Source organism: Barbatula barbatula (assembly GCF_947034865.1).
Source record: "Barbatula barbatula genome assembly, chromosome: 9".
In the NCBI taxonomy this organism is placed as follows: domain Eukaryota; kingdom Metazoa; phylum Chordata; class Actinopteri; order Cypriniformes; family Nemacheilidae; genus Barbatula; species Barbatula barbatula.
The window spans coordinates 13,396,830-13,420,979 of NC_136772.1; the positions used below are offsets into that span (position 1 = coordinate 13,396,830).

The 24,150-nt window shown below is 37.3% G+C and overlaps 4 protein-coding genes across 6 annotated transcripts; 1 reads left to right on the plus strand and 3 right to left on the minus strand.

Annotated features, from left to right (window-relative positions):
• Positions 1 to 188: 188 nt before the first annotated feature.
• LOC306898741 (uncharacterized protein) lies at positions 189 to 7,827 on the minus strand. Its single transcript, XM_079464483.1, has 7 exons — positions 7,668 to 7,827; positions 7,228 to 7,470; positions 6,481 to 6,736; positions 6,104 to 6,117; positions 5,565 to 5,681; positions 680 to 922; positions 189 to 575 (listed from the first exon to the last, which is right to left on the minus strand). Exons 1-7 carry the CDS (start codon positions 7,674 to 7,676, stop codon positions 303 to 305), a joined length of 1,155 nt encoding a protein of 384 aa, XP_079320609.1. The 5' UTR covers positions 7,677 to 7,827; the 3' UTR covers positions 189 to 302.
• Positions 7,828 to 8,119: 292 nt separating this feature from the next.
• c9h2orf80 (chromosome 9 C2orf80 homolog) lies at positions 8,120 to 11,354 on the minus strand. Its single transcript, XM_079464854.1, has 9 exons — positions 11,309 to 11,354; positions 10,789 to 10,887; positions 10,430 to 10,511; positions 10,224 to 10,306; positions 10,011 to 10,098; positions 9,859 to 9,936; positions 9,290 to 9,377; positions 9,098 to 9,198; positions 8,120 to 8,688 (listed from the first exon to the last, which is right to left on the minus strand). The coding sequence occupies exons 2-9, from the start codon at positions 10,827 to 10,829 to the stop codon at positions 8,620 to 8,622; spliced, it is 630 nt and encodes a 209-aa protein (XP_079320980.1). The 5' UTR covers positions 10,830 to 10,887; positions 11,309 to 11,354; the 3' UTR covers positions 8,120 to 8,619.
• A 179-nt stretch (positions 11,355 to 11,533) lies between these two features.
• sgo2 (shugoshin 2) lies at positions 11,534 to 16,579 on the minus strand. Its single transcript, XM_079464855.1, has 8 exons — positions 16,221 to 16,579; positions 16,024 to 16,134; positions 15,729 to 15,904; positions 14,900 to 14,977; positions 14,787 to 14,826; positions 12,690 to 14,654; positions 12,218 to 12,326; positions 11,534 to 11,948 (listed from the first exon to the last, which is right to left on the minus strand). The coding sequence occupies exons 1-8, from the start codon at positions 16,291 to 16,293 to the stop codon at positions 11,855 to 11,857; spliced, it is 2,646 nt and encodes an 881-aa protein (XP_079320981.1). The 5' UTR covers positions 16,294 to 16,579; the 3' UTR covers positions 11,534 to 11,854.
• uchl3 (ubiquitin carboxyl-terminal esterase L3 (ubiquitin thiolesterase)) lies at positions 16,570 to 22,210 on the plus strand. Of its 3 annotated transcripts, XM_079464857.1 has the most exons (10): positions 16,570 to 16,648; positions 16,763 to 16,821; positions 16,994 to 17,005; positions 17,328 to 17,456; positions 17,676 to 17,832; positions 17,948 to 18,033; positions 18,297 to 18,344; positions 18,601 to 18,676; positions 21,460 to 21,518; positions 21,674 to 22,210. In XM_079464857.1, the coding sequence occupies exons 2-10, from the start codon at positions 16,780 to 16,782 to the stop codon at positions 21,755 to 21,757; spliced, it is 693 nt and encodes a 230-aa protein (XP_079320983.1). In that variant the 5' UTR covers positions 16,570 to 16,648; positions 16,763 to 16,779; the 3' UTR covers positions 21,758 to 22,210. The 3 variants fall into 3 exon arrangements, with proteins under 3 accessions (XP_079320983.1, XP_079320984.1, XP_079320982.1); XM_079464858.1 differs by lacking the exon at positions 16,570 to 16,648 and having other exon boundaries at positions 16,669 to 16,821; positions 16,994 to 17,071; XM_079464856.1 differs by lacking the exon at positions 16,570 to 16,648 and having other exon boundaries at positions 16,677 to 16,821.
• Positions 22,211 to 24,150: the final 1,940 nt, after the last annotated feature.

Here is a 24,150-nt window from a genome sequence, read left to right on the forward strand (position 1 = left end):
CATTAAGTTTTTTATTTCAAATCCTGTGTCAATGTGTGTAGTGTTGAAAGTGCTCAAACTGTTTTTGTTATTTCACCATTTAGTCATTTAAAACAAAATAGCAATGTGGTGTCCTAAAAATCATACAAAATGTGTTATATTATGATTTAGTGTTGATCTACAATAAAATGATACATCACTTTATTATTAGAAAGACATTTTTATTTACGTTTTATTCAGGTACATCATATGCAATGTTTATAAACAGGCATGCCTATAAACAGAAAAGAAACAGTTCATATAAATCAGTTCAAGCTAAATGGCTAATAATCGGCGACTCTTCTAAAAGAGCCCACAATAGCACAGGTAGCACACCAGTCACGGTATCTCCTGTATTCTCCGGGTTTCAGAAAGTACTGCCTTCCTCTGTGGTTTGGATATTCATAGAAGATCCAGTAGCCATTCATCACATTACAGGAGTACACATGCCGATGGTGAAAACGATCGGACACACAGGGGCAGTCGTCTGTGAATTCCATCATGTGACCTCCGTAGTCTGCCTTTTCATAGATCTTCAGTCTATATGATCCCCTGTACTGTTCATATAGAAATCCAAAGATATGATTTAGTACATGCATGAGAGGAAAAGGTATCATGGTATCAATATAATCACAAAAGCAATAAATTCAACAGAGCTCACCGCTGGAATCGTGCGACAGGATCGAATAGTGCTACTGAAGCCCATCCATCTCTGGTATTCAGGATACTCGCCTCTCTTCATATAATACTGGTGGCCCATATAATTGGGACGCTCATAGATCATGAAACAGCCGCTCTCCACTCTGATGGAGTTACAGCGACTGAAGTAAGTGTGAAGGTCTGTGCAGTCATTGCTGCACTCATAACTACGACCTTGAAAATTGTTGTCCTCGTAAAAAACAATCTGAAAAAGGGAGCAAAATTAACATTTCACTTTAGAAGTTCTATGCAGAGAAACAATTATTTTAAGTTTGGATCCAATGTTAGCCTACATAGGGCAGGTGGGATTCAGTATATACACATGGTAGTGAGAGTGGTGCCAAAGATCCTACCTTGCCCATGGTCTCTGTTGGAGAGATTCCATATGCATCCCAAGCTTTTTATATAGCCTTTTGACAAAGAAAGTATTGTTATTCAAATGAACACATAGGAAAATGTCAGGGTACTGGCACATGTTTACCTTTTTGTTAAAAAACAATATTGGGTTGAAAAATATGGATTTTACTTGAAAAAGGGTAAATAATTAGACGTTTTGTGTTTTCTTTTGCATGGAGCAGGGAAAGGACTGGTACAGCGCACGCACATTCAAAGTACAATGTACGAAGAACAATATGGAACATCCCTGTTGCATCAACGATACCATTCAACAGAGGGAGCAGTTACTCAACTCCAACAATATTTGTCCTCTGAAGCAAACTTGCTCTCTTATTAAAAAAAGAAAATAATAAAACACTGAAATATATTTATTCATTTATTAACTTGATGCTCAGATAAACCATCAATAATAGTAATATTTGCCTTTTTTTGGAGATCTTAGTCAGTTATAGCATAAAGATATAGACTAATGCAAAAAGGTTTGGTCAATAATATTGTCATTATATGTTAACATTGCAATGGTCTAGGAGATTTTACTGGCAACTATCACACTAAAGCATCACATAAAGCTACACAAATTATTCATTTTAAACATTTAAGGTAAACATGGTTTCCTTTTAATCAGGATATATACCACAAGCTTTTAGTCTTCTTAGCTTCAAAACATTATGTAGTTTCATGCTCCAGAACACAGCTGTACATTATAACAATATGAGTATTAATGGAATTAATATGAAGGGAATTCAAAAATAAGTAAGCAGTAGATAACTAAAAAAAATATTTTTACAAACCAATGCATAACTACTTACTTTCACTATAAATCCATAAATATTTGACCAAGTCTTCTTGTTTAACCTTCTTTACATCGTAAAGCTGCCATTCAATCACTTAAAGCATGTTTTGGAAAAATGGCTTCTTTTCTTCTTCCCTATCGACTTTAAAGCACTTTCACATGCACATGGATTAAAAAACATCCTCTAATTTCTTTGAGCTCATTGTGCCTTTAAATAGCTGGGCTGCCTTTGTTTTGGACAGTGATGGTTTCGATAGATCTACCTACAATGAGGACAGTTAATCCAGATGGAGCCTTACATTGTTCAGCCAAAAGCATGAACTGTGTGATAGACAGTTTTCTCAGTATCAGTCTCTACTGAATTGTTCAATGAATGTTTTCCAGTCTGCTAACCAGGTTTGCAATAGAAGGTCACTTGTCACATGTGTAGTTAAGAGTATTGGTTGGGTTGAATATTATCACTTATATATATATATATATATATATATATATATATATGATATGGCTCACTTAAATGATCATATATATATATATATATATATATATATATATATATATATATATATATATATATATATATATATATATGATCATTTAAGTGAGCCATATCATTTATTCTACGAGATTAAGAAATTATGGTTTACAAAGTTTTGTTGGTGTAATCAATTTAACATTCAAGGAGAAATGACAGTCAAACAAGCAGATACTTCAGTCGAAATATTTTTTTTCACAATGCATATGATGCAATTAATGCATTCTAGTTAAAAGTTGTGATTCTTCAGATGGATCCAATTCTCAGGCCACTATATTGTGGTGAACGTGGTGGAAGAACCCACGTGCAGGCAGTGGACTTTAATATTTAAACAAAACACCCACAATGGGGGAAAACACTAACAAAACTAAAATACAAAACTGAAAACCAACACTTACCACAAGGGGGGCAAAAACAAACTAACTACTGATACAACACAACATCATACAAAGGAAATTTGCACATACGAACAAGGTATCCTGGGACATACGAACAAGGTGTCATGATTCTGCTGCATCATGTCATGTTTCTCTTAGTGTAGTGGCAGGATCATGACAGAACCTCATGTTTAATGTGGAGAGAGGCAATTATTATGGTCTTACAGACACTCTCTCTGGTCTCGTCTTTGTTCCCATCCTCTCATTACCCTCGTTATTGATTAATGCCCTACACCTGTTTCCCTCTTGATTTGCTCCCTTACTTAATGCCCTTGTGTCTTCTGACTTGTGCTGGTTCATTGTGATTTGGTTGGTGAGTTCATGTCTTGTCAGTTTAGTTATTTGTAGTTCATGTCAAAAGTTAATTTAAGTCTTGTTTAAGTGTAGTTAGTTTTAGTCCTGTCCTGTCATGTTATTGTATCCCTGTTTTGTTCTGTTACCCCCACGTGGGTCTATGTTTTATTATTAAAATATGTTAACCCCTTACCCGCTGTCTGCACCTGGGTCCTCTCTCCGTGTTTCACCACGAGAATCATGACAGAATGAACCAGCCATAATCGGATCCAGCAGACAGAGGGATCAATGCGGCAGCGGTCGAAGCCGCCGGGTTCCCTTCCAGGGTTAGAGGCTGCCGGACTCCCTTCCAGGGTCGAGAACGCCGGACTCCCTCCTGATTCGGGGCCGCCGGACTCCCTACCAGGGTTGAGACTGCAGGATTCCCGCTCGGGACCGAGACTGCCGGACTGCCTTCCATGGTTGAGACCGCCAGTCTTCCCTCCAGGGTCGAAGCTGCCGGAATCCTGTGGCCGCCAAAGATCCCCAGCCGGGCGTTCCAGGTCGGTGTAGCCGGGCATTCCCGGTCGGTACAGGTGCACGCGGCCATTCCCGCCCCGGCTATCCCAGTCCGTGTGTCTGCCGGCTATCCCAGTCCGTGTGTCTGCCGGCTGTTCAGCTGGCAATCCAGTCCGTGTAATGCCGGTTATCGTGTCTGCCTGTCTTTGGACTTTTGTTTGGACTTCCCCCTTGTTTGGACTTGTGTGCCCCTTCCCTTGGACTCTTGTGCTTCCCTGTTTTATTTTATTATCATGTTGCTCTGTTTTGTTAGTGTCACAGTCTGTCTTGTCTTGTTTGTGCCTTGAGGAGCATCAGGTTGCTGCTCCTTAAGGAGAGGCTTCTGTCATGATTCTGCTGCATCATGTCATGTTTCTCTTAGTGTAGTGGCAGGATCATGACAGAACCTCATGTGGAGAGAGGCAATTATTATGGTCTTACAGACATTCTCTCTGGTCTCGTCTTTGTTCCCATCCTCTCGTTACCCTCGTTATTGATTAATGCCCTACACCTGTTTCCCTCTTGATTTGGTCCCTTACTTAATGCCCTTGTGTCTTCTGTCTTGTGCTGGTTCATTGTGATTTGGTTGGTGAGTTCATGTCTTGTCAGTTTAGTTATTTGTAGTTCATGTCAAAAGTTAATTTAAGTCTTGTTTAATTGTAGTTAGTTTTAGTCCTGTCATGTTATTGTATCACTGTTTTGTTCTGTTACCCCCACGTGGGTCTATGTTTTATTATTTATTATTAAAATATGTTAACCCCTTATCCGCTGTCTGCACCTGGGTCCTCTCTCCGTGTCTCACCACGAGAATCATGACACAAGGGACCTATGAGCAAGGAAACAAGTACAACGAATGAGCACAAGACAATAGACATAAGGGCAAATTCTAATTTTATTAAATTAAATAAAAAACTCCTCATCCTAATTGATTAAGAGATAAACAACGAAGGACTTATTTTAGTGAGGTTGCGGTGGTAGGCTTAGGAAAACTATGGCATCAAATCTTTTCAGTACTTTTTTAGGGGCTAAATAGAGAAGAGGAGAGAAAGAAAAGCTAGCTCTAAAATAAAGGTATGTTCTGCTTTACATTGTTGAATGCGTAAACTAATTTAAAATAAATCAGAACGATGTCCATCACCCTCGTAACCAAATACTATTATAATTTACTATAGTAAATGGTGGAATTTACTCCTTGTCTTAACTTATCTTTATTTAAATCTGTTTATATACAGTTGTTGCACTATAACAGCTTTGTTTACCATGTTCCACTTTAAAAAACACTTCTCCACATAAATATTTAAATTGCTTTGTGTGTTTTATTTTCACTTGTCAAACTGCAGTGCTATGTCGATTTTTACACTAGTGGGCCCAAATGTATGGTTTTGCCTAGGGCCCCACAACCCCATGAGCCCGCCCTGCTGTCAGCCTAAAGCAAGTGTCTTCATCAGGCAATAATGCCTCCAGGTGGTGAGAGCAAGAACAAAACTGAACACACTTGAGCGCAGACTCCAATTTATTTAGCGTATGAAACAGAACATACAGCAGACGTTTCATGTGGAAGCGTTCAATGAGGTTGGTGCAATTATCCATGAGCTCCATCATTCGGCCTCCCATGGCAGAACGTTCATAGAGCCTCATTCTGAAGGTGCCATGATGTTGATGGGTAAGAACATTGTGACTGCTTGAGATCACTAATTCAAACATTAACATTTACGCATTTGGCAGACGCTTTTATCCAAAGCGATTTACATTGCACTATACACTTGTTTCTGACTTGAACCCATGGCCCTTGTCATTGCTTGTGCCATGTTCTAACCATGGAGCCAAACAAAAACATTACAATAGGCGTTAGTCTTACCATTGGGATCATAGTCCATGAAGTGACCACTTTCCACTTTGACGGAGTCACAGCAGCACAGTCACCCATGCACTGATGGTATCGGCAGCCAAAGTTTATATCCTCGTAGAAGTGAATCTACAGAAAAAAAACAATATTGTGATTGATTGAGAAATGCATTATTCACAAAAATGTAACAAGAAGAGTCGGAAATATAAATATATATCCAAGAGGATAATAGTACAAATATTGTTGTGTTGTTATTTAAATCCCAGCATATGTACGTCAGCAGAAACAGTACAGACATATTGCAAACATGACCATCTGTTCACTCCAAACAATTACTTTCATTGCTCTCCTAATGTTTTTCTAGTACAAGCAGCTCCATTGAAAGCTGCTCTAAAGGTCAGGTAACAAATTACATTTTTATATTTTTGGTGAATTCTTATATAAATATTGGACTTTCTTTATTTACCTCCTTTTTTATTTATATTTTCTAAATTTTTTAGTGCTAATTGGTTCATGTAAAATCACAGTTACATTTTTTGGAGTGTTGTCACCAGAGGGCGGTACCCTGTCAAAAAGAATGCTTTAATACCCAAAGAGTGCATATTATTACCTCAAAGGTACCTTATCCATACCAAATATATATACATATCTGTACCTAAATTAAAAGGTACCATCCTAGTGACTGCTTTTGATAAATTCCATTAAGTCAATAATATTATTTTACATCATTAGGATGATTTTACACAGTACTTTATGTAAGATTTGTATAACTGAGATTTGTGTTTGTGAAATAATGATTGTTCATCTTGAGTAAAAACACATCATAAGCACGCACTGCTCATAGTTTTGTTACATTTTATTGACAAGTCAATGCCAGATAAGGCACAATTATCTTAATAATGCGGGTTCTAAAATTTTGTGATTCTGCGGAAAGAGCCGATGGTGGCACAGATGGCTCCCCAGTCGCTGAACTTGCGATACTCGCCAGAAGGCATGAAATACTGACGGCCACGATAACTGGGATGTTCATAGAAGGTCCAGTAGCCCTCCATCACATTGCACGAGTGAATGCTGCGGCTCTGGAAACTTTCATCAAGTGACTCACGGTCATCGCTGAACTCCATCATCTGACCCTGAAAATCTGGCCGGTCGTAGATCTGTATGCGATAGGAATCACCACTGGGCTACAAAAGAAATTGCAGTTTAAATGTGCAGTTGCAGTATACATTATTATTGTATTAAAACAATAAAGTGTAAATAACAGTGGTTTATATACAATGTGGGCACAGAGAACAAAAGTTACAATGAAATGAAATTTGTTGAATTAAACATTAATCGCACACATTTGATCAATATGTTCCCCAAGCATCAGGCATGACCTTGGCATGTGCTAATAATGTACCAAAATGCTAAATTGAAAAATGTATGGAAATAAATAAAACTCAATTCAAGACACTCTTGTTTCCTCTGTGAGGCATAAAGCCCATGGCATCTCTGGGACTGTGCTTTATTTACTGAGCAGCAATACAATTTTCTGTGTAAAAAATTTAAATGTCAAAAAAACTACAAACTGCAACTACAAAAATATAAAAAAATTCCAGGCAATACAACAAAATCATGGTGCATGAAAAAAATGTTAATTGGTGCCTATAGTTATTTCACATTAGGTACTCACATGGGATATTGTACGGCAGGATCGAATGGTGTCATTGTAGCCCATCCAGCGCTGATAGTCAGGATACTCACCCCTGGTTAATACATACTGGAAACCAGAGTAATTGGGTCTCTCGTACAGGACCCAGCATCCACTCTCCACCCGGATAGAGTTGCATCGACTGAAATGTGGGTGCATGTCTGAGCAGTCTGTGTCGCACTCATAGGAGCGACCCTGGAAGTTTTTATCTTCATAAAAGAAAATCTGAAAGCAAAAGATTAATAGACTAATGAAATACAGAGGCGAGCAATGCTTTCTGGATATCATGCAGACATATGTATGTCCTGTATCAGTTCTAATACAATGCATTAGTTGCATAATTGGTTTACAAATTATTTTGGTTTATAAATGTTAATCTTTCTTGAGAAGAGACAAAAGAACTTGTTAACTTTTAAATTTACCTTGCTCATTTTGATAAGAACTTAGGATACAGTCCTAATGCAGATACACAGTAGTAAAACTGGGAATGAGGTCTGCTTTATAAACCTCCATCAGAATTTGGTGGATAAAAGTTGATTTGTCATTTCAATGAATGGGATTTAGAAACTTTGATTCTACTGCCAACCTCTTAATCCCACCTATAGACTTAAAAGCCCTGATTCATCACATCAAAATTCCTAGCTGGCAAATAACTAACCTTAGCTGCCAGGACGGCAGCTGTTTTGGTTCAGATGCTAATGAGATGCTTTATGTTGAGAATTATGGCATATAGCATGGAAAGCATAAACTCATCACAAATTGTCATTGGGCTGGGCCATATTTTATTTCTCAAACATTTTGTCAAAATATATGGTAAAGGTTGCATCTTCTTAGTTCATAATATAGTAACAATGCATGGACAAAATACAATTTTGAAAAAACATTTTATTATTTAAATGGGAATTACTTAACAATAAGGATGCATTTGTTATCATTAGTAAATACATAGATAACATGAAATAAAAATTCTAGTTAATGTCAACACAATTGTTTATGTTAGTTCATGGTGCATTAACAAATGTTAAAAGCAACTTTTTAACAACATTAAAAACATTTATTAGTTAATGCTGAAATAACATGAACTAAGATTAATAAAAGCTGAAGTGTTGTTCATTGCTAATGCATTAACTATTGCACTAGTTTATGCATTAACATACAACCTCATTTTAAAGTGTTACCTTTATATGTTATAGATATGACACACTGGTCAAATATTACACATATTAGTTAAATAACATTTTGGTCATTATAAAATATTCTTCTTCTTATCACCCAAGAGTAAAAAGTATTTTTACTGAACATTTAAAGCTACATGATGTACAGACCATCTCTAAACAAACAAACAAATGTTTGTTTAGATTGTTATATGTGTCTTCAGTCCAGCAGAGATTCTTGAGATCCTTCAAAGAGTTCTGTTTCATCTTTTAAAGAATCTTCACTGTCCTGTATTTAACAGAAACCAGATGCAACATTTATAGATCACATTCTGACCACATGATGGCAGCAGTTTCTAGCTCTAAGTTTATCAATGCATGTTATAATCACCTTTTAATTGTGCACTTCTGAGGCATGTTTTTAGTTCAAAAGTGCATTGGTGCTTGTGTCTAAATTAAATTAAGCGTTTTAATTTTATTTATAAATTATAATTATGACACATTACTTTTATCTGAGGCTTCATGAAAGCCTCTTGCAAAAGACTGTTTTGATAAATAGGTTTATAGCTCACATAAATGCCTGCCTTGCACTTGCAAGATTTTTCCACTTATGGTGTAGCACAGGCTTTAAACAGTCATTTTGGGCTGATAACAGTTCGTGGTCAGATATGTTTGTGGATAAGCTGACTGTCACTCACACTAAATGATGAGCTAGAAGCGGACGAGGTGGAGGATGTCTCAGTTTCTGCAGAAACATTGTGTTTACTCTGCTCCTTCATTCGCCGTTTCAGCACTAGGGCTGTCAATGAGACAGAAGAAACATGAGAAATAAAGCCTTGGCTCTGCTTTTAAATAATGAATCTGATATGCAATCGGTCACATTGGCCTACTGTGTTTTCTTGAGTGGTCCACTGCTTTGAATGAACCAAGCATTGCAAATGGATGATAGGAAAGGGAGAATGGATGAACAATATTGCCCTGTTGAGGAAAAGAAGTAACTCCATTTTCTTTTGATAAGCCCCAAAATATTTAAAACCGTCTGAACAGAAGTTTGAAGCGACTTAGATTGACTAATACTGTGCAAAAATCATAAATCATACAAAATGTTTAACAAAATGCTGTTCTAATGTTATGCTGGCAGTAAATTTATTATTTCTGTAAATATTGTCCAATCAGTAAAGCTAATTAAAATTATAAAATGTTTCTCGCAGCCCATGATATGGCCCTCAATGAGCCCTGATGGCAACAGTCTGGGTTTACCCGAAGAGACAAAAGCAAAGCTTAAATCCGTTGAGGAGCTGACCAGCTATACGTATCTTAAAATGTATATGGTATTATTGTCTTAAACACCATCAGTTTTTATTTTGGCATTTCAAACTTTTGCATAGTAAAATCGCTCTCTCACACATGACATACGACCTATAATTAATCACTTTAAACTATATTGTTATCTCATTACCTTACTGTGGTTCTGAGGGTGTAATGCAGATGGCTTGCAGTTATACAAAGACAGAATATCTTGTATAGGTAAACTGTTCTGAAAAAGAAAGCACAAGGAGAGAAAATACAAGGCAAAAACAGATAGCATATACATTCTTTGCTGAAACCTACCAACAGCATTCCTGCAAAAGATGAAAGAATCAACGCTTCTCTTTCCAGATGCTTATTGTACTGAGTGTGTCCCGGACTGCCAATTCCTCTATAAACAGGCCACAATGAAATAAAACACATGTTGATCAAATCTATGGCAAACACACTACTCATACAACAGTAATCCTGTAAATTTGGACATACTGGTCAAATTTAATGCAATAAATAACTCACATGACATCATTCTCTGCTGCACTCTTCCCATTATCTTTATTGAGCCACCACAACGCCACACTTATAGCCAATTCATAATGTGCCTGAATGTGTAAAGTTGCATTTTCAGTAACACTGACCCTGTGGTTTTTCCATAACATGTTTAATTGTAACAAGAATCAACAATAATAGGGTCAAATAACTTATAATGGCTTAACAACACTTACCAGATCATCTAACATGGTAGTGGTGCTTTTCCCCTTTGGATCAAAACCATTTTCTCTAAGTCTTTGTCCAATGTATTCACCCCTTTAATGGAATTGGATAAAAAGGGTTATTTAGCCATTATTATCTTTTTAAGATGCGTTTCAAATTTGTACGCTATCAATAGAAGTTTACTGTATATGCAACACATATATACATGCACAGATTCGTGATATTAGTGTTAATTAATACAATTATTATCTTTAGAGGTAACAGAATGGTTACAAAATAATTATGTAATGTACAAAGTACTCTCTTCTTTTAGGTCTCATTTATTTTGATGTATTAGTGTAGCATCTCACAGAATATATTTGTTTCTTACAGCAAAACTTTAACATCCCTCTTCACTCGCTTTGCTTCCATGTTTCAGACACTCAGTTAAGATACCTTATCCTCAAAAAGTCTGTTTCTATCATTCAATCTGAAATTTCATTTCAAGCAAAACAGAAAAAAACATTTTGTGAAACATTAGCAATTTTACAAGGTAGTTAATCCTCTGCCATTGGCAACACTAGTGCAAACAGTAAACTCTATCTTGCCATGAACAGGAAAAGTGAGATGAACATTTGACAGGACATTTAATGGACAAGTGTAAGGTTACTCAGGCCAGCACATTATAAAAAACTAACATTTCAAAGCATGCTTTTACGAATCTAATTTACTGAATTAAAACTAGAGGAAAACTGATGTGAACGATTTGTCCATATTCACATTAAAACGCAATGCAATTTCTTTTGCATTTACGTATAAGGGTTGCTCACTTCTACAGACAGAAAAGAATCATAAATATAGTAGGCTATCATAAATAATATTTTAGACAACAAGCACACAGAGAAACTCACCCAAACTCTGATGTCAAGTCTCCCTTGTCAAAAATAATACCAGAATAAGTCAGTAGTATAAACCGGTTGAACAGACACTCCTACTCTTGATTTAATAATAGTAACCGTCTCAGGTGGACGGTGGACATTCAATTATTCATTCTGTCACTCAATCAGTTTAACATTGTCAGCCAGTGCTCAGTTACATAATACACAAGTGAAACGTGCCAACATAATGTTGATCAAAAGAAAAGATGAGGTTGTGAACACAGCTGTTTTCCATGTCTCCCTATCAACCAGCACATCAGAAAGTATGTTTTAATGAACAAACTGCAAAGATTAGCTTTCATTTTATTATTAAAACACATAAAACTCAAGAAAAAACACCTCCTTATACAAAATGTATGCTTCCAGACTGAACTGAAATATACAGACAGCTTTGATTAAAAACTATTCTGTAAAACTATGTTTATTTAATATACAAGTATTATCAACAAATGACAAAATGTAAGTAAAAGCGGAAACAAATAATTAAAATAATTAAAAATGGGAGATCATTCCTTTCTCCTAAATTTGCTTCTTCTTCTTGTTGTTTTTATCTTTGAACACAGGAGAGTTCAAAAACTTGGTATCTGAGTATTTGTCTCCACGCCTCATTTTGCTAGGAAAACAAAAAAGGTTGTTAAAAATTGAATCAAATCATTTAATAAAAAGGATATTTGATAGATTACAAAATCAAAAGTAAAACGTTTTTGTACACTATAAAGAACACTATATGTTCATAATTAATTATATTAATTCTATGAAGTGAACTCAAAGCAAATTTCAGTTATTTCTGAAAAAATCTGCAAATGCATTTCCATTTATACATTTTAATTGTGACTTAAATTTCTAAATACAATTTAAGGGCCACTATATAATCAAACTCACCAGTTGAGGGTGGGCTCTTTGTAGGACACTGGTGTAACTCTCCTTCGTGTTCTCGCACCATCAGAACTAATGTCTGTATTTGTTAGACTCTTCATAACCCTGCTTTCTTCTGTTTCCAGAAATCAGACATAAATCAAGACAAACAAATATGTAACACCAAAATTATACCCTTATGCATCAGCATTCTGCAATTTTGCTATAAGTAGTTAAACAGTATATAAGCATCTACACATAACTGGCCACGATGGCCATAATTGTTGAATTCACAAACTTAATTTTAGGCTTAAATACACTACAATACTTTTGCTCAGATTTTCAGTCTGTGCCAGTCTGCAGATTTTATCAGCGTGTGTCTATCTGAAACATTAAGGAAGTCTGCAAGTGTTTAATGTCTAGTTTAAAAAAAATCTTTTCAGATTTTAAAAGTCTTGTAGTGTATTCTACCATTCTAGCCATAAAACAGAAGCATTACCGTGAGGTTGAGGCATTATGTCCAATTCCTCACTCTGGTTTATAGTCCGAGTGTGGGCCTCTGATTGCGGGCTGTTGATGCAGCTTTCATCCAAGTATAATTCATTGTCACCACCGGTCATCTCCCAGGGAGGCCTCTCCTCTGTGAATTGTAGGGTCTGGTCCTTAATGTGTTTGTGGAAGCTGTCTAAAGTCACATTACATCTCTCCCGGAAAAACATGCTTTTGTTCATATTAGTAAAAACCTCATCTGTTCCATCCGTGAGATTATGCGATTCAGAAATTAGGCTGGAATCCACACAATCCGTCGTACTGTTACTGGGTGAACTACAAGATGAAATCACATACGTTTTCCTGCTCTTGTCAAGACCTTCGTTGGTTTGATTTGGATTTAAACAACGATTATTCGTGTTGATATGGTCCGATTGATCAGCCTTGTCAATGTTTGTTTTAGGGCTTCTTGCATTAAGTTCACTTCTGAAGTCATCCTCTAAGGCTGAACAATGAGACTCTGATGTTTGTTCTGAAGTCTCCAAATTTGCATCCTTCTCCAGAGTATGTTTGTTGCGGTGTTTTTTTGCCTTAGATTTTTCTTTTGCTGCTGCTTTCCTCTTTATAATTTTATCTGACCCTTCTTTTCTGTGTTTCTTAGCTTTGACAGGCAATAATGATTCAAATTCAGAAGCTTTCTGTACAAGACTGATATTAGCATCCTGTGAACACTCTGGATGATGGCTATTTGTTGCCAATGTCTTGGATGAAACATCCTCTGTTATGTTTTTAGAACAGCGAGTCGTTGGAGTTTCTGATGTCACTTCCTGTGAATCTCCTAGTCTGGGATCCTCCAGTGCATTGGTTATGTTTAAAATGTCAGTTGAGTCACTCCTGACAATCGTTTGACTTGCCTGAATCACAAATGTTCCTCTGTTTTTCAGCGAGTCGCATTTTTCTAATAGAGAATGTGGATGTGCTGGTCTTTTGTTTTTATGTTTTTTAACTTGAACTGTGGTCTCACTGCTGTGCATATCAGTACCCTGAGCCTCTGTGCACAAAATAGCAGCACATTCAAAATTTTCAGGCACATGCAATAATTCTTGATATGTAACAAGGTATGGGATTTTGGTCCTTTTGCTTGTGTGAGGTTTCAGCTTATCTTGATCTACATCTACAAATGTTCTCCTGGTCATCTCACTTTGACTGTTAGGTGCCTTGGTAGCATGAGCCTCCTTTAATTTATGTTTAATAGCTTTGCACAAAATATTTCCATCCCGAGGAAGTGAATTGCTTTGTTTGAAATTCTGAAGCTCCAAATCATTAAAACAGTCCTTTAAAATATCACTGGGAGGATCTTGAGAAACTAGGTACGTTTTCCTTGGATCTGTGTTCGGTTCTTTTTGTTTACATGTGCGCCGGCTACTTTTAGAGTAACGAGAGGTGATGTGAGTCTTCCTGCGTGCAGTTATTGATTCAGTTTCTACACACCGGCTTTCATTTGTTTCTTGTACAATTTCCACCTCTATCTGAACACCGGGCAAGCGATGCTGTGTAGAGGTTATCTCTTTTGGCACAGCTGCTGTACAATTTGTAGCAGATCCAACTGCTTCTTTTTTATCTGCAAATGTCCTCTTGCTAACTTCCCTGGTGTGTTTTGTTTCAGGATGTTCTTCTACAACTTTCGAGTTTCTTTTTACATTTGTTTCAACTGTCACTATTTCAGCAGCACTGTCAGTAATGGTCATGTCCATTTCAGAATCATACAGTGTATTCTGCTGTATTGGATTGTCTTGCTCTGGGCTGGGAGGTGTCTCGTTGGCTTTAAAACAACACTGGAGAGGTAGATCTGCATTGTCTGTGGCAGTTTTTACTGGTTCAGAGACATTATGCTGTGGTGGACAAAAGATTGGATTTCCTTTAGTATGTACATCTTGAGAACTCTCAACCTCTTTCCCCAAATCAGACATTTGGTCTGAAAAAAAGATTTTTGAAATTTAATACAACATAAAAATAATATTATTTTTGCTGTAACATATACACACGCGCACATTTTTAAACGAAACTAAATAGAAAATGAGTTCATAATTATTATTAAATTGCATACCATCAGTGGTATTGTGTTCCATGTCCACACTGTCTGGAGCCTATAAAAAAAGGGCATTAGTCATATCCACAAACAAGTTATGAAATTACTAATGCCTTTTCAAAACCACTTACATCTTCGTCAGAGAAAATATCCACTGCTTTTGTCATCCAGTTAAGGGAGGAGTCATAATACTCACGTATAATGGAAAACTAAAGAAAGAGAAAACATTTGCATTTATATTAAAAAGAGATGCATTGATATGTAAATTATGGCCGATAACAATAACTCTTGAACACTGGAAGCCGATAACCAATATATTGGCTGATATGTATCCACTGAAAATCATGTACCAAGCCTACTTTACATTACGCTTTCCAAATTACGCTTGTTTAGAAAAAGTCGGGGCAACCTTGTAGCCAATCAGCAGTAAGGTGTACAGTGCACAGGTCGGACATTAGTCAAGCCGAGCAATGATGAAAGCAAAAGATGGGGGTAGGGGTGTGTCTGTTTTTGGTGATTTGAACATCAACAATGGCTTAAGAGAAATAGGGTTTATTTAACAAACAAATTAAAGATGTTCTTCCAGAGCAACCAAGAAAGGTGTTATTAATAACCACAACTCTAACAGGTCTCAAGACAGAATAAGCATTCAGACAGCAGTTGGCTTCAAACAATATGCTTTTGTTCCTATTATTTCTGCATTCATAAATATCTACACTCTGTACTGGATTTCATCTGTGAGCAGTGTGCAAGTGAAGTGGTTCAACCAGAGGTAATGAATAATAATCTAACAGCTTTAATATATCGTCCTAAATTGTATTATCGGCTGATACCAATATGGCCATTAATTTATCGTGCATCCCTAATATTACATACTTCAGTGTAAAAATAAAAACGATATACTATTTTATATCAACCACAGCAAACAATTATGGAAACAGTCTCTCTTCACAGACTCACCAACTGTTTGTTTTTATGACGCTGAAAGGCAAGATCAAAAGTAAGTGCCTGCAGGTCTTTTCTCAGCCGTACAACCTCGGTCTCCATATCTCTGCTTCTCTGTTTCTGTGCCACCAGAGCCAGAGCAAGAGCCTTGTTGTTGGTTTTCAAAGACAGCTTGAAGAATGATGATGTATCTGAGAAATCACAAAATATCAAGTTGGTTCCAGATTTTAAACACGCATCGGAAAATGATAAAGCTTTCTTTCACCAACTTCACCAGTAATGTAAAGTTAACCAAGCTGAAATTTCTTACTGTGTATTTTCGTCTTTATCTTGGCTGCGTACATAGATGCCGTCTGTTTGCCCATCCTTGTGTTTTCCTTCTTTTCTTTTGAAGCAATTATCATAGTTTTATCACTGGGCGCTATAGTAAAGACAGAAAATAAGAGGTTTTGATAGAACCAAATAAAGGTACCATTAAGAATACGAAGCACCACTTTGACTACTCACCACTAATTAAAGTCGACGACATACTTATCTCTTGACAATGTTTATCCTTATACTTGTTATAATACATCTCCATTCTGATGACAAGCAAGGAACGTACAAATTAAACCCGTCTCACTTATTTAAATCCAAACAATGCCGCTGAAATCTCAAATTTCTTCTTCTATGGTGGATAAAGGGCGTTGGAAGAATCAAATCGGAAGTACCGCCACCTATAGGACAAATGGTAGTAGGGCTAACTAACGTTGACGGTTAAATTCAACGCTTTTCCTTGTTGCTTCATAAACATTTCATTTTCTTAAAAATAGCCATGCAAAGAGCTTCATAGCACTAAACCCGATGATGATGAATCCATCCCATTTAATAAAAGAAAGCAGGCGATGACTTTTATTTTGAATTACAGTGTATTCCTCTGGTTTATGTCAACACGGGTGAGTTCACACATTTACATGCCTATATTCTATTGAACTTCCTTTTCAGCTTTCAAGCGTTTGCACACCATTACTCGAAGGCTGTAATATCATACTTTTTATTTACGATATTAGTCGAAGCTCAGTCTGAAATGGAGGGACAGCGCTGGTTACCACTGGAAGCCAACCCTGAGGTATTCATTTCACCCTGCACCCCGCTCTTTTCCAGTTAACGTTAATTCAATATTATATGGTCCATCGATTCGTTTTCATAGGTAGCTTTTAGCAGGAACGGTAAGCTGCATGTCACGTAATGGTCCTCATCTTTTATATGACATGTTTTATGTTCTGTGTCTGCTTTTTCAGGTTATGAACCAAGTGAGTAGATGTCTCGGCTGTCTGGGTGTGTCTAGGAATCAAAACTAGTGCCAATGAATGATTCAGGTTTATTTTAGCAAGTCTGAGATCAAACCAATTGCACCTTTTTCTGTTATTTGATTTGTGACAAAAAAATTTTTTTTCTTGTTAATAACTTAAGTTCACATGTTTTAATATACATTATCTTTCCACATTAGTTTGCCATATATGCACTTTTATCTTGAAAAACATTGTGTGAACCTTGCATGTACTTTCTACCCTTTTTACAGTTACATTAATTGTTATTGATATGTATGTATGTGTGTGTGTTGTACCTGTAAAGTTTTTAAGACAGCTGGGCTTGGTACCTACCTGGCAGTTTGGGGATGTGTATGGCTTGGAACTTGAAGTTCTCAGTTTGGTGCCAAGACCAGTGTCTGCTGTTCTATTGCTCTTCCCTATAACCGAGAAGGTATGAAAGCAGTCACGCCCATACAAACTTTATGTTTCAATATATTCATCATATTCACCTGCAATAGGATATTATTGCTTCTGGTAGTTTTATTATAATCAATGTTCAATATATATTAAATTATACTTGTTTGTGATCACATTAATTATTTATCACTGATTTCTTTTTACAAGGAAACTAGGATTATATTTTGTAAAATAGTTGTTTTTCCCTATACAGTATGAAACTTTTAGACATGAAGAAGAGGCAAAAATTAAAGCACAAGGGCAAAAGGTGTCCCCTGGGGTCTACTTCATGAAACAGACCATTGGCAATGCTTGTGGTACAATAGGGTTGATCCATGCGGTTGCAAACAATCAAAGACATCTGGAATTTGGTAGGTGTCAGTGTTTGTATTTTTTATAATGGTTTTTACAACTGTATTACAATATGTTAGTTGGTTCGTTTACATGTTAAATTTATTTTTTGCTTGTTTGTGTGTTCTTTTGCAGAGCCTACTTCGCCACTAAAAGAATTTTTACTGCAAACTGGAAAGATGAGCCCAGAGGAAAAAGCAGCTTTCCTTGAAAAAGATGAGGTAGTAAAATAGCATGTCTTTGGTGTATCTGATTGGACGTAACTTCTATAGCAAATATATGCGAGTTTGCAGCTAGTCCAGCATCAGGCAACAGAATGAGCAATAATGTATCCTCTGTAAACAGTCCTTAAATCTACCTCAGACATTTTGCAGAATGGATTTTAGGACAGCCGACGCTAACTACATATATCTGTTTTCAATAAACCTTTGAAGGAAACTAAATTAAGCCTTTATTCACAGTACTGATGTTTGTATGATTTCAGAGTATTCGTGTAACACATGAGTCAAGTGCTCAGGAAGGACAAACAGAGGTTAGTATTTGCAAAATACAGAGAAGTAAAAATAACTTGTCATATATTACCATCATTGTTCACACATTTTTATTCCATTGAGGGATTTTTTCCAGGTAATTGAAATGGGGTGGTGCTTTAGAAAAAACATGTATTAATGTATTTAATGTATATAAATTTTAGGTTTACTGCATGTTGTAAAAAGTGTAATTGTAGGACATGATATTTAAATTCATGAAACATGCTAACTGTTTCTATACTCTTTTCACCCATACAGGCTCCAGGTTTAGATGAAAAAGTGGATTTGCATTTTATTGCTTTTGTAAATGTTGACGGACATTTATATGAACTGGGTAGGTACATGACGATGAATAATTATTCTGTTATTTGGAAGGGTTGAGTTTTGCCCATATTGCAAATACATGCAAGTGATGTTCTAAAATCTTTTTATAATATAATGCATTGCCTCAGCCAGAATCTTTGCCTCACCAACACACTACCATTTGATTCCCAAAGCTTGCCAAAAAACATTAGCTGCTATAACATGTTCCACTCTTCTGGTGAGGCTTTCTACTAGATGTTGGAACATGGATGCAGTAGATTTCTTCCATTTAGAGGTCAGGCAGCAATGTTAGACAATCAGGCTCCCAGAAAGTGTTCCAATTTATCAATGTGTTGTGGTCTGGGCTTTGTGCAGGCCAGCCAAGTTCTTCCACGCCAGATTTAGTAAACCATTGCTCTATGGTACTCTGGCATTGTCATACTATAATAAAAAATGGACTTGACCCAAACCATAACCACAAGGTTGAAAGCACACAGTAAAATTAGGGCTGTCAACATTAACGCGTTAACGCGAGATGCTTAATTTCTATAATTAACGGCGAACATTTTTTTAACGCATTCTCGCCATGTTTTACCCACAATTCAACCCCCGCCACGTTCATTTCTCGTCGCGTAAACAGCATGGCTGACACGGGGGAGATGGAGGTGTCCAAAGAACCCGTTGGCCCTCTGGATGGACACTTTGAGTATAAAAAGAACAAAGATGGAACAGTAAACAAACATGTTGTGGTTTGCTCACACTGCAGGAAGGACTTTTCGTTTCACCGAAGCACCTCGAGCCTTAAGTATCATCTTAACGTCAAGCATTCATTTGTTGGGGCTTCAACTTCAGATGTTAAGCCTGGCATGCGTCAGACCACCCTCACCGAACGCAGGGGATTAAGTTAGTCTACGTCAGATAAGCTGACAGACACAATTGCCAAATGGATAGCCAAGGACTGTAGACCGATTAATATTGTCGAGGACACGGGCCTCGCAGAAGTTTTGAAAGTGGCAACTTTAGACGCATTCTACAAGCCACCGTCGAGAGGCACAGGGATGACTAAAATTAACAAACTTTATGATGCTAAAAAGAAAACGAAAATGTGGCTTCAGCGGAATATGTTGCTTTAACGGGAGACCACTGGACCTCCGTGAGTAACAATAATTATCTGGGTGTGACAGCGCATTACATCACTAAAACCTGGAAACTGAAGTCGTTTGCTTTAACAGTAATGGAAACAGAAGAGCGTCACTTTTCAGAGGTATGTGCTCAACAGTTTCAAACCGTGGCACACAAGTGGAAAATTGAAGGAAATATCACAACTATAGGGACTGACAGTGCACGAAATATTACCGCTGCGGCTAAACTTCTGCCATATGAGCACATGCCCTGCATCGCTCACATGCTACAGAGAAGCATCAACGTGAGCCTCTCTAATAGTGGATTTGCGAATGTGTTGGCCAAGTGTCGCAAAATTGTCGGTCACTTCAGACACAGCGCAGCAAACACCACGGAGCTTAAAGCACAGCAAGCGGCGCTGGGACAGCAGCAGGAGCCACTGATCCAAGACGTGCCAACGCGGTGGAATTCCATCAATTTAACTATTTGCCAGCATACCAACTAGTGTTCAAATACCTTGTGTGTGTGTGTGTGTTTGTGTGCGTGTGTGTGCGCGTTTTATTCTACTGCAGGTATGTAACTGAGATTCTGGGTGGAGAGGCCTATATCTCCTGCTCAGTGGTACTGCCTGCCCTCTGCCACCTGCGTCAAGTGATGAAGGTCTCTGAAGAAGACCCTGCATATGTGGGGAGATTTAAGACAATCTTCATGGAAGAACTAGCCTCCCGCCAAGAAAATACTAACAATGCATGGCTCAAGCTTGCAACGGCGCTGGATCCACGTTTCAAAGACTTGAAGAGTCTGCCCAAGAGTGAAAGGGAAGAGGTGTGGACCTCACTTGGAGGCATGCTTTATGAACAATCACCCAGAAGGTCTCTGCTGACTTCTCAAGATGGACCACCGAGGAAGAAAACTCACCTTCAACAGATGGGCTCAGAATCAGATGAAGAGGTACAACCTGATAGAGAGATACACAGGTACAGAGCAGAGCCAAGCATAAGTATGGAGGACTGCCCCATGCAGTGGTGGGCTGCTCATTCAGGAGCACATGACAAGCTGGCCCGGCTTGCCAGCAAATATCTAGCGACTCCTGCATCCACGGTTCCATGTGAACGACTCTTCTCAGTCGCGGGCCATATTGTTCAGAAGAAACGGTCCGCTTTACATTCAGAAAATGTTAACCAGTTAGTTTGCCTTAGCAACTGGCTAAAAGATGAATAAATAACAGATAAAAGAGCCACATGCAGATGTGTGAAAGTTAAGTTGTTTGTTCATAAAGAAAAACGTTCCATTCATCTATCCTGTATTTGCTAAGAGCAATGGCTAAGTTGCCAAAATTGTTTACAATTAAAATATTTTTTTGGATTTGTCATTAATAAAAAAGAGACAAATGTAATATGCGCTTCTTGTCATTTATCTTTCTGTTCTGAGAACAGTACACAGAAAATGTGAATTTTTCAGTCATATTTAGGATTGTGATTAATCTAAATTAATTCAAGAAACATTGTGATTAATTAGATTCAAAATTTTAATCTTTTGACAGCCCTAAGTAAAATATAAATGGTATTGCGGGGTGTGGGATCATGATTTGTCCCTACAGAATTGACTGAAATTACCAAAACTAATAAAAAACCTTTTACATTTTAAGCAGTGTCTTATTATGGTTATTTCATACATTTTCATGTGTTGCAGATGGACGCAAGCCTTTTCCAGTTGTACATGGGAAAACCACAGAGGACACATTTCTTGAGGTGGCTTTATGTTTCTAATGTGCAGACTCTTGGCAGTTTGTCTATTTTCAGTTTGATTTATTTGTTGCTATTTATTCCTATTTAACTATTTTATCTCTTCGGATTGGCAGAATATTTGTTTATTGTTTTGGCCACTCATTTTGTTTGATTTGCAGGATTCTGCAGAGGTCTGCAAGAAGTTCATGGCACGGGATCCCCAGGAGCTCCGCTTTACTGTGGTGGCTCTTTCGAAAGCATAAATATTCTTGATGTTTTACCCAAAACTGCCAATCGTTCAGAAGTGCTGTTTACTTTAGAACATTAGCATTTATACGGTATCAGTTCAACTTTGATAATGAATTTGTATAAAGTTTTGACTTCAACAGAGACATGCTGTTAAAAGATTATGAAAACACATGGTATCCCACAACTGTTTATATCCGAGTCATCTCCGATAAGTTTATATATAACATAAGTTCCTCCAAAAAAAATCTCAATTTACTTTGTCTATAAAAAAAACTGTTTGAAATTCAAGTTGAACTTTTGAGAATGTGAACATGCAGGTTTGGTATATTTTTGAAAGATATGCTTTGCTCGCAGGAGTGCTATACCTTATCTCCCAATGTGTTATTGTATATGGTGTTCCAAATAATGTTTTCAAGAAATCAGCAGAAATGCTTTATTTAATAAACAGCAGAGATTATTCCATTATTCATTGAGATCAGACCAAAACAAACAAAGAACAAACACCAACGTTTTTATCTTAAATTGAGCTTATTTTTTACAGAGTAGGGTAGGCCTACTTATCTGGTCACACTTTACAGTAAGATTCAATTTTTATTTTGGTTAATAATTGTACTGCATTACTTCTACAGTTTTTATTTATTGTAGTGCACATTAATTTAGACTTAATATGAATAAATAGGATGATCGCTTTGTTGTGACATATTTTGATTATTTAACTGTACAGTAGCCTATGTATATTCTTGTTGTGATATGTCTTCATTCGTTTAAAAATAACCTGCTCCCCTGACTCATCGGCGTTATTCCTCATATTTTCAGTCTGTTCGGATAATGCGAGCTAGTGATGGGAGGATCGGATCGTTTTACCGATTTGGGCATTTTTCTGAAAAGCACTTTTTGTAACGCAAGCTAGTAGGAGGTTAGGTGTAGCCTGTATCTGTCGCACTAGAGGGCGTATAACTCCCACAAAGCCAACTAAAGTTTCTCACGAGTAGCCAAAGACATACGTTTTTCGCCATTCGTGCGTTGGTTTACATTTCCCGTTAAGTTTTAAAATAACGCTTAGGGTGGTCGCATAGGAAAAGTGGGATTACTGCATTTCGCAGCTGAATGTTTTTTTATCTTCAGATTTGTTTTATTTTGCATTTGCAAGCGCGTGAAGCCCACCGTATGTCACTGCGGTCAAGCCAGCCGCCACTTCGAAAACGACAGTCAATTAGCTCACACGCAATTTTATATTCGCGCATATACTGCGCTTTACGGTAAACGCGTCTTTTTGGATTTCAGAACAAAAGCGACAAGCGCTCTAAGCATAATGTTTAACAGTCAGTAAATATTATATATGGTTAACATTTATAACTTTTTTTGTTTTGAAGGCAGAAACTGAGTTTTTCCAGATGGTTGCTAGGGCATTTTTCCCCCCAAAAAAGGGATTAAACAAGGACTACGAATTCTATAATTTCAGATGACTATTAAGAGAAAACTATCTGTTTGCACAGACTCATTCCACTATTAAATGACAGTACATCACATCAGTGTGTCACCTGTACAATATTAAGACTTTATAATGTGGAATTATAAAAGTACAGTCATCCAGAAATGCCCATAAGTATTATTATTTCTACACTCTAAATATTGCTGGGTTATTTCTGTAAACACATTTTTGGGTTAATTGAGCTGGGTCAAAATGTTGGGTTGTTTGAGGCACTGTATAAACACACAGTTGGGTTGCACATGCTGGGTCAAATGGCCTGCAGCCAGGTGTACTTGGTTATTTCACCACTTAACCGCATGGGTTGGGTTATTTTGACCCAAACGGTTTATTCATTTTTCCTCACCATCGAACTTTCTGGATTCTTCACTCGTCTCGTAGCTTGACGGCCACGCACGTCGCAGCAAGCAGCCAGATTATGAGGTAAATTAATAAATTTTACGGTTATTTTCCTCTCAATTATGGTAAATCAATTGTGGTAAAAGCACACGGATTTAACAGTTGAATGCAATATTTAACCTGTCGCTGTGCAGAGTTAGCGTTTTATTCAGCGAATGATTTACGTTAAGTGGAAGCCTACCCTGCTGAAAAATCCAGCTAAAACCAGCCTATGCTGGTTGGCTGGTTTAAGCTGGTCTCCCAGCCTAGACCAGCTGGTTTTAACAGGCTGGACTGGTCTCACAATCTGGCCAGGCTGGTTTATTTGGTCTCCCAGCCTGTCCAGGCTGGTTTTAGCTGCTATAAGCTGGAAGGTTAACTGGTCTCCCAGCCTGGCTAAAATGGTCAATGCGGTCTCTCAGGTGTTCCTTGGCCAAGATGGTATCTATCTGACCCAATAACAAATGATGTTTTATTAACAAAGTTCGGGAGGAACCTAAGCATATAAATCAGCCCGATGTTCCATCAGCAGTAATCACC

What these genes read in the sequence shown, in the direction of transcription:
- LOC306898741 (XM_079464483.1), bottom strand. An exon ending in CCTGCCGTACAATATCCCAT is followed by an intron (nt 6,737 to 7,227) that starts GTGAGTACCTAA and finishes TTTCTTTTGTAG; the next exon opens with CCCAGTGGTGATTCCTATCG. An exon ending in CATGGACTATGATCCCAATG is followed by an intron (nt 923 to 5,564) that starts GTAAGACTAACG and finishes TCCCTTTTTCAG; the next exon opens with ATTGTTTTTTACGAGGACAA.
- sgo2 (XM_079464855.1), bottom strand. Translation starts at nt 16,293, where the DNA reads ATGGAGATGTATTATAACAAGTATAAGGATAAACATTGTCAAGAGATA. An exon ending in ATATTTTCTCTGACGAAGAT is followed by an intron (nt 14,827 to 14,899) that starts GTAAGTGGTTTT and finishes CTTTTTTTATAG; the next exon opens with GCTCCAGACAGTGTGGACAT. An exon ending in CATAATGCCTCAACCTCACG is followed by an intron (nt 12,327 to 12,689) that starts GTAATGCTTCTG and finishes TTCTGGAAACAG; the next exon opens with AAGAAAGCAGGGTTATGAAG.
- uchl3 (XM_079464857.1), top strand. Translation starts at nt 16,780, where the DNA reads ATGGAGGGACAGCGCTGGTTACCACTGGAAGCCAACCCTGAG. An exon ending in TCAAAGACATCTGGAATTTG is followed by an intron (nt 17,833 to 17,947) that starts GTAGGTGTCAGT and finishes GTTCTTTTGCAG; the next exon opens with AGCCTACTTCGCCACTAAAA. An exon ending in CTCAGGAAGGACAAACAGAG is followed by an intron (nt 18,345 to 18,600) that starts GTTAGTATTTGC and finishes TCACCCATACAG; the next exon opens with GCTCCAGGTTTAGATGAAAA.
- c9h2orf80 (XM_079464854.1), bottom strand. Translation starts at nt 10,829, where the DNA reads ATGGAAGCAAAGCGAGTGAAGAGGGATGTTAAAGTTTTGCT. An exon ending in GCAGCAGAGAATGATGTCAT is followed by an intron (nt 10,099 to 10,223) that starts GTGAGTTATTTA and finishes GCCTGTTTATAG; the next exon opens with AGGAATTGGCAGTCCGGGAC. An exon ending in ACCCTCAGAACCACAGTAAG is followed by an intron (nt 9,378 to 9,858) that starts GTAATGAGATAA and finishes TTTCCTCAACAG; the next exon opens with GGCAATATTGTTCATCCATT.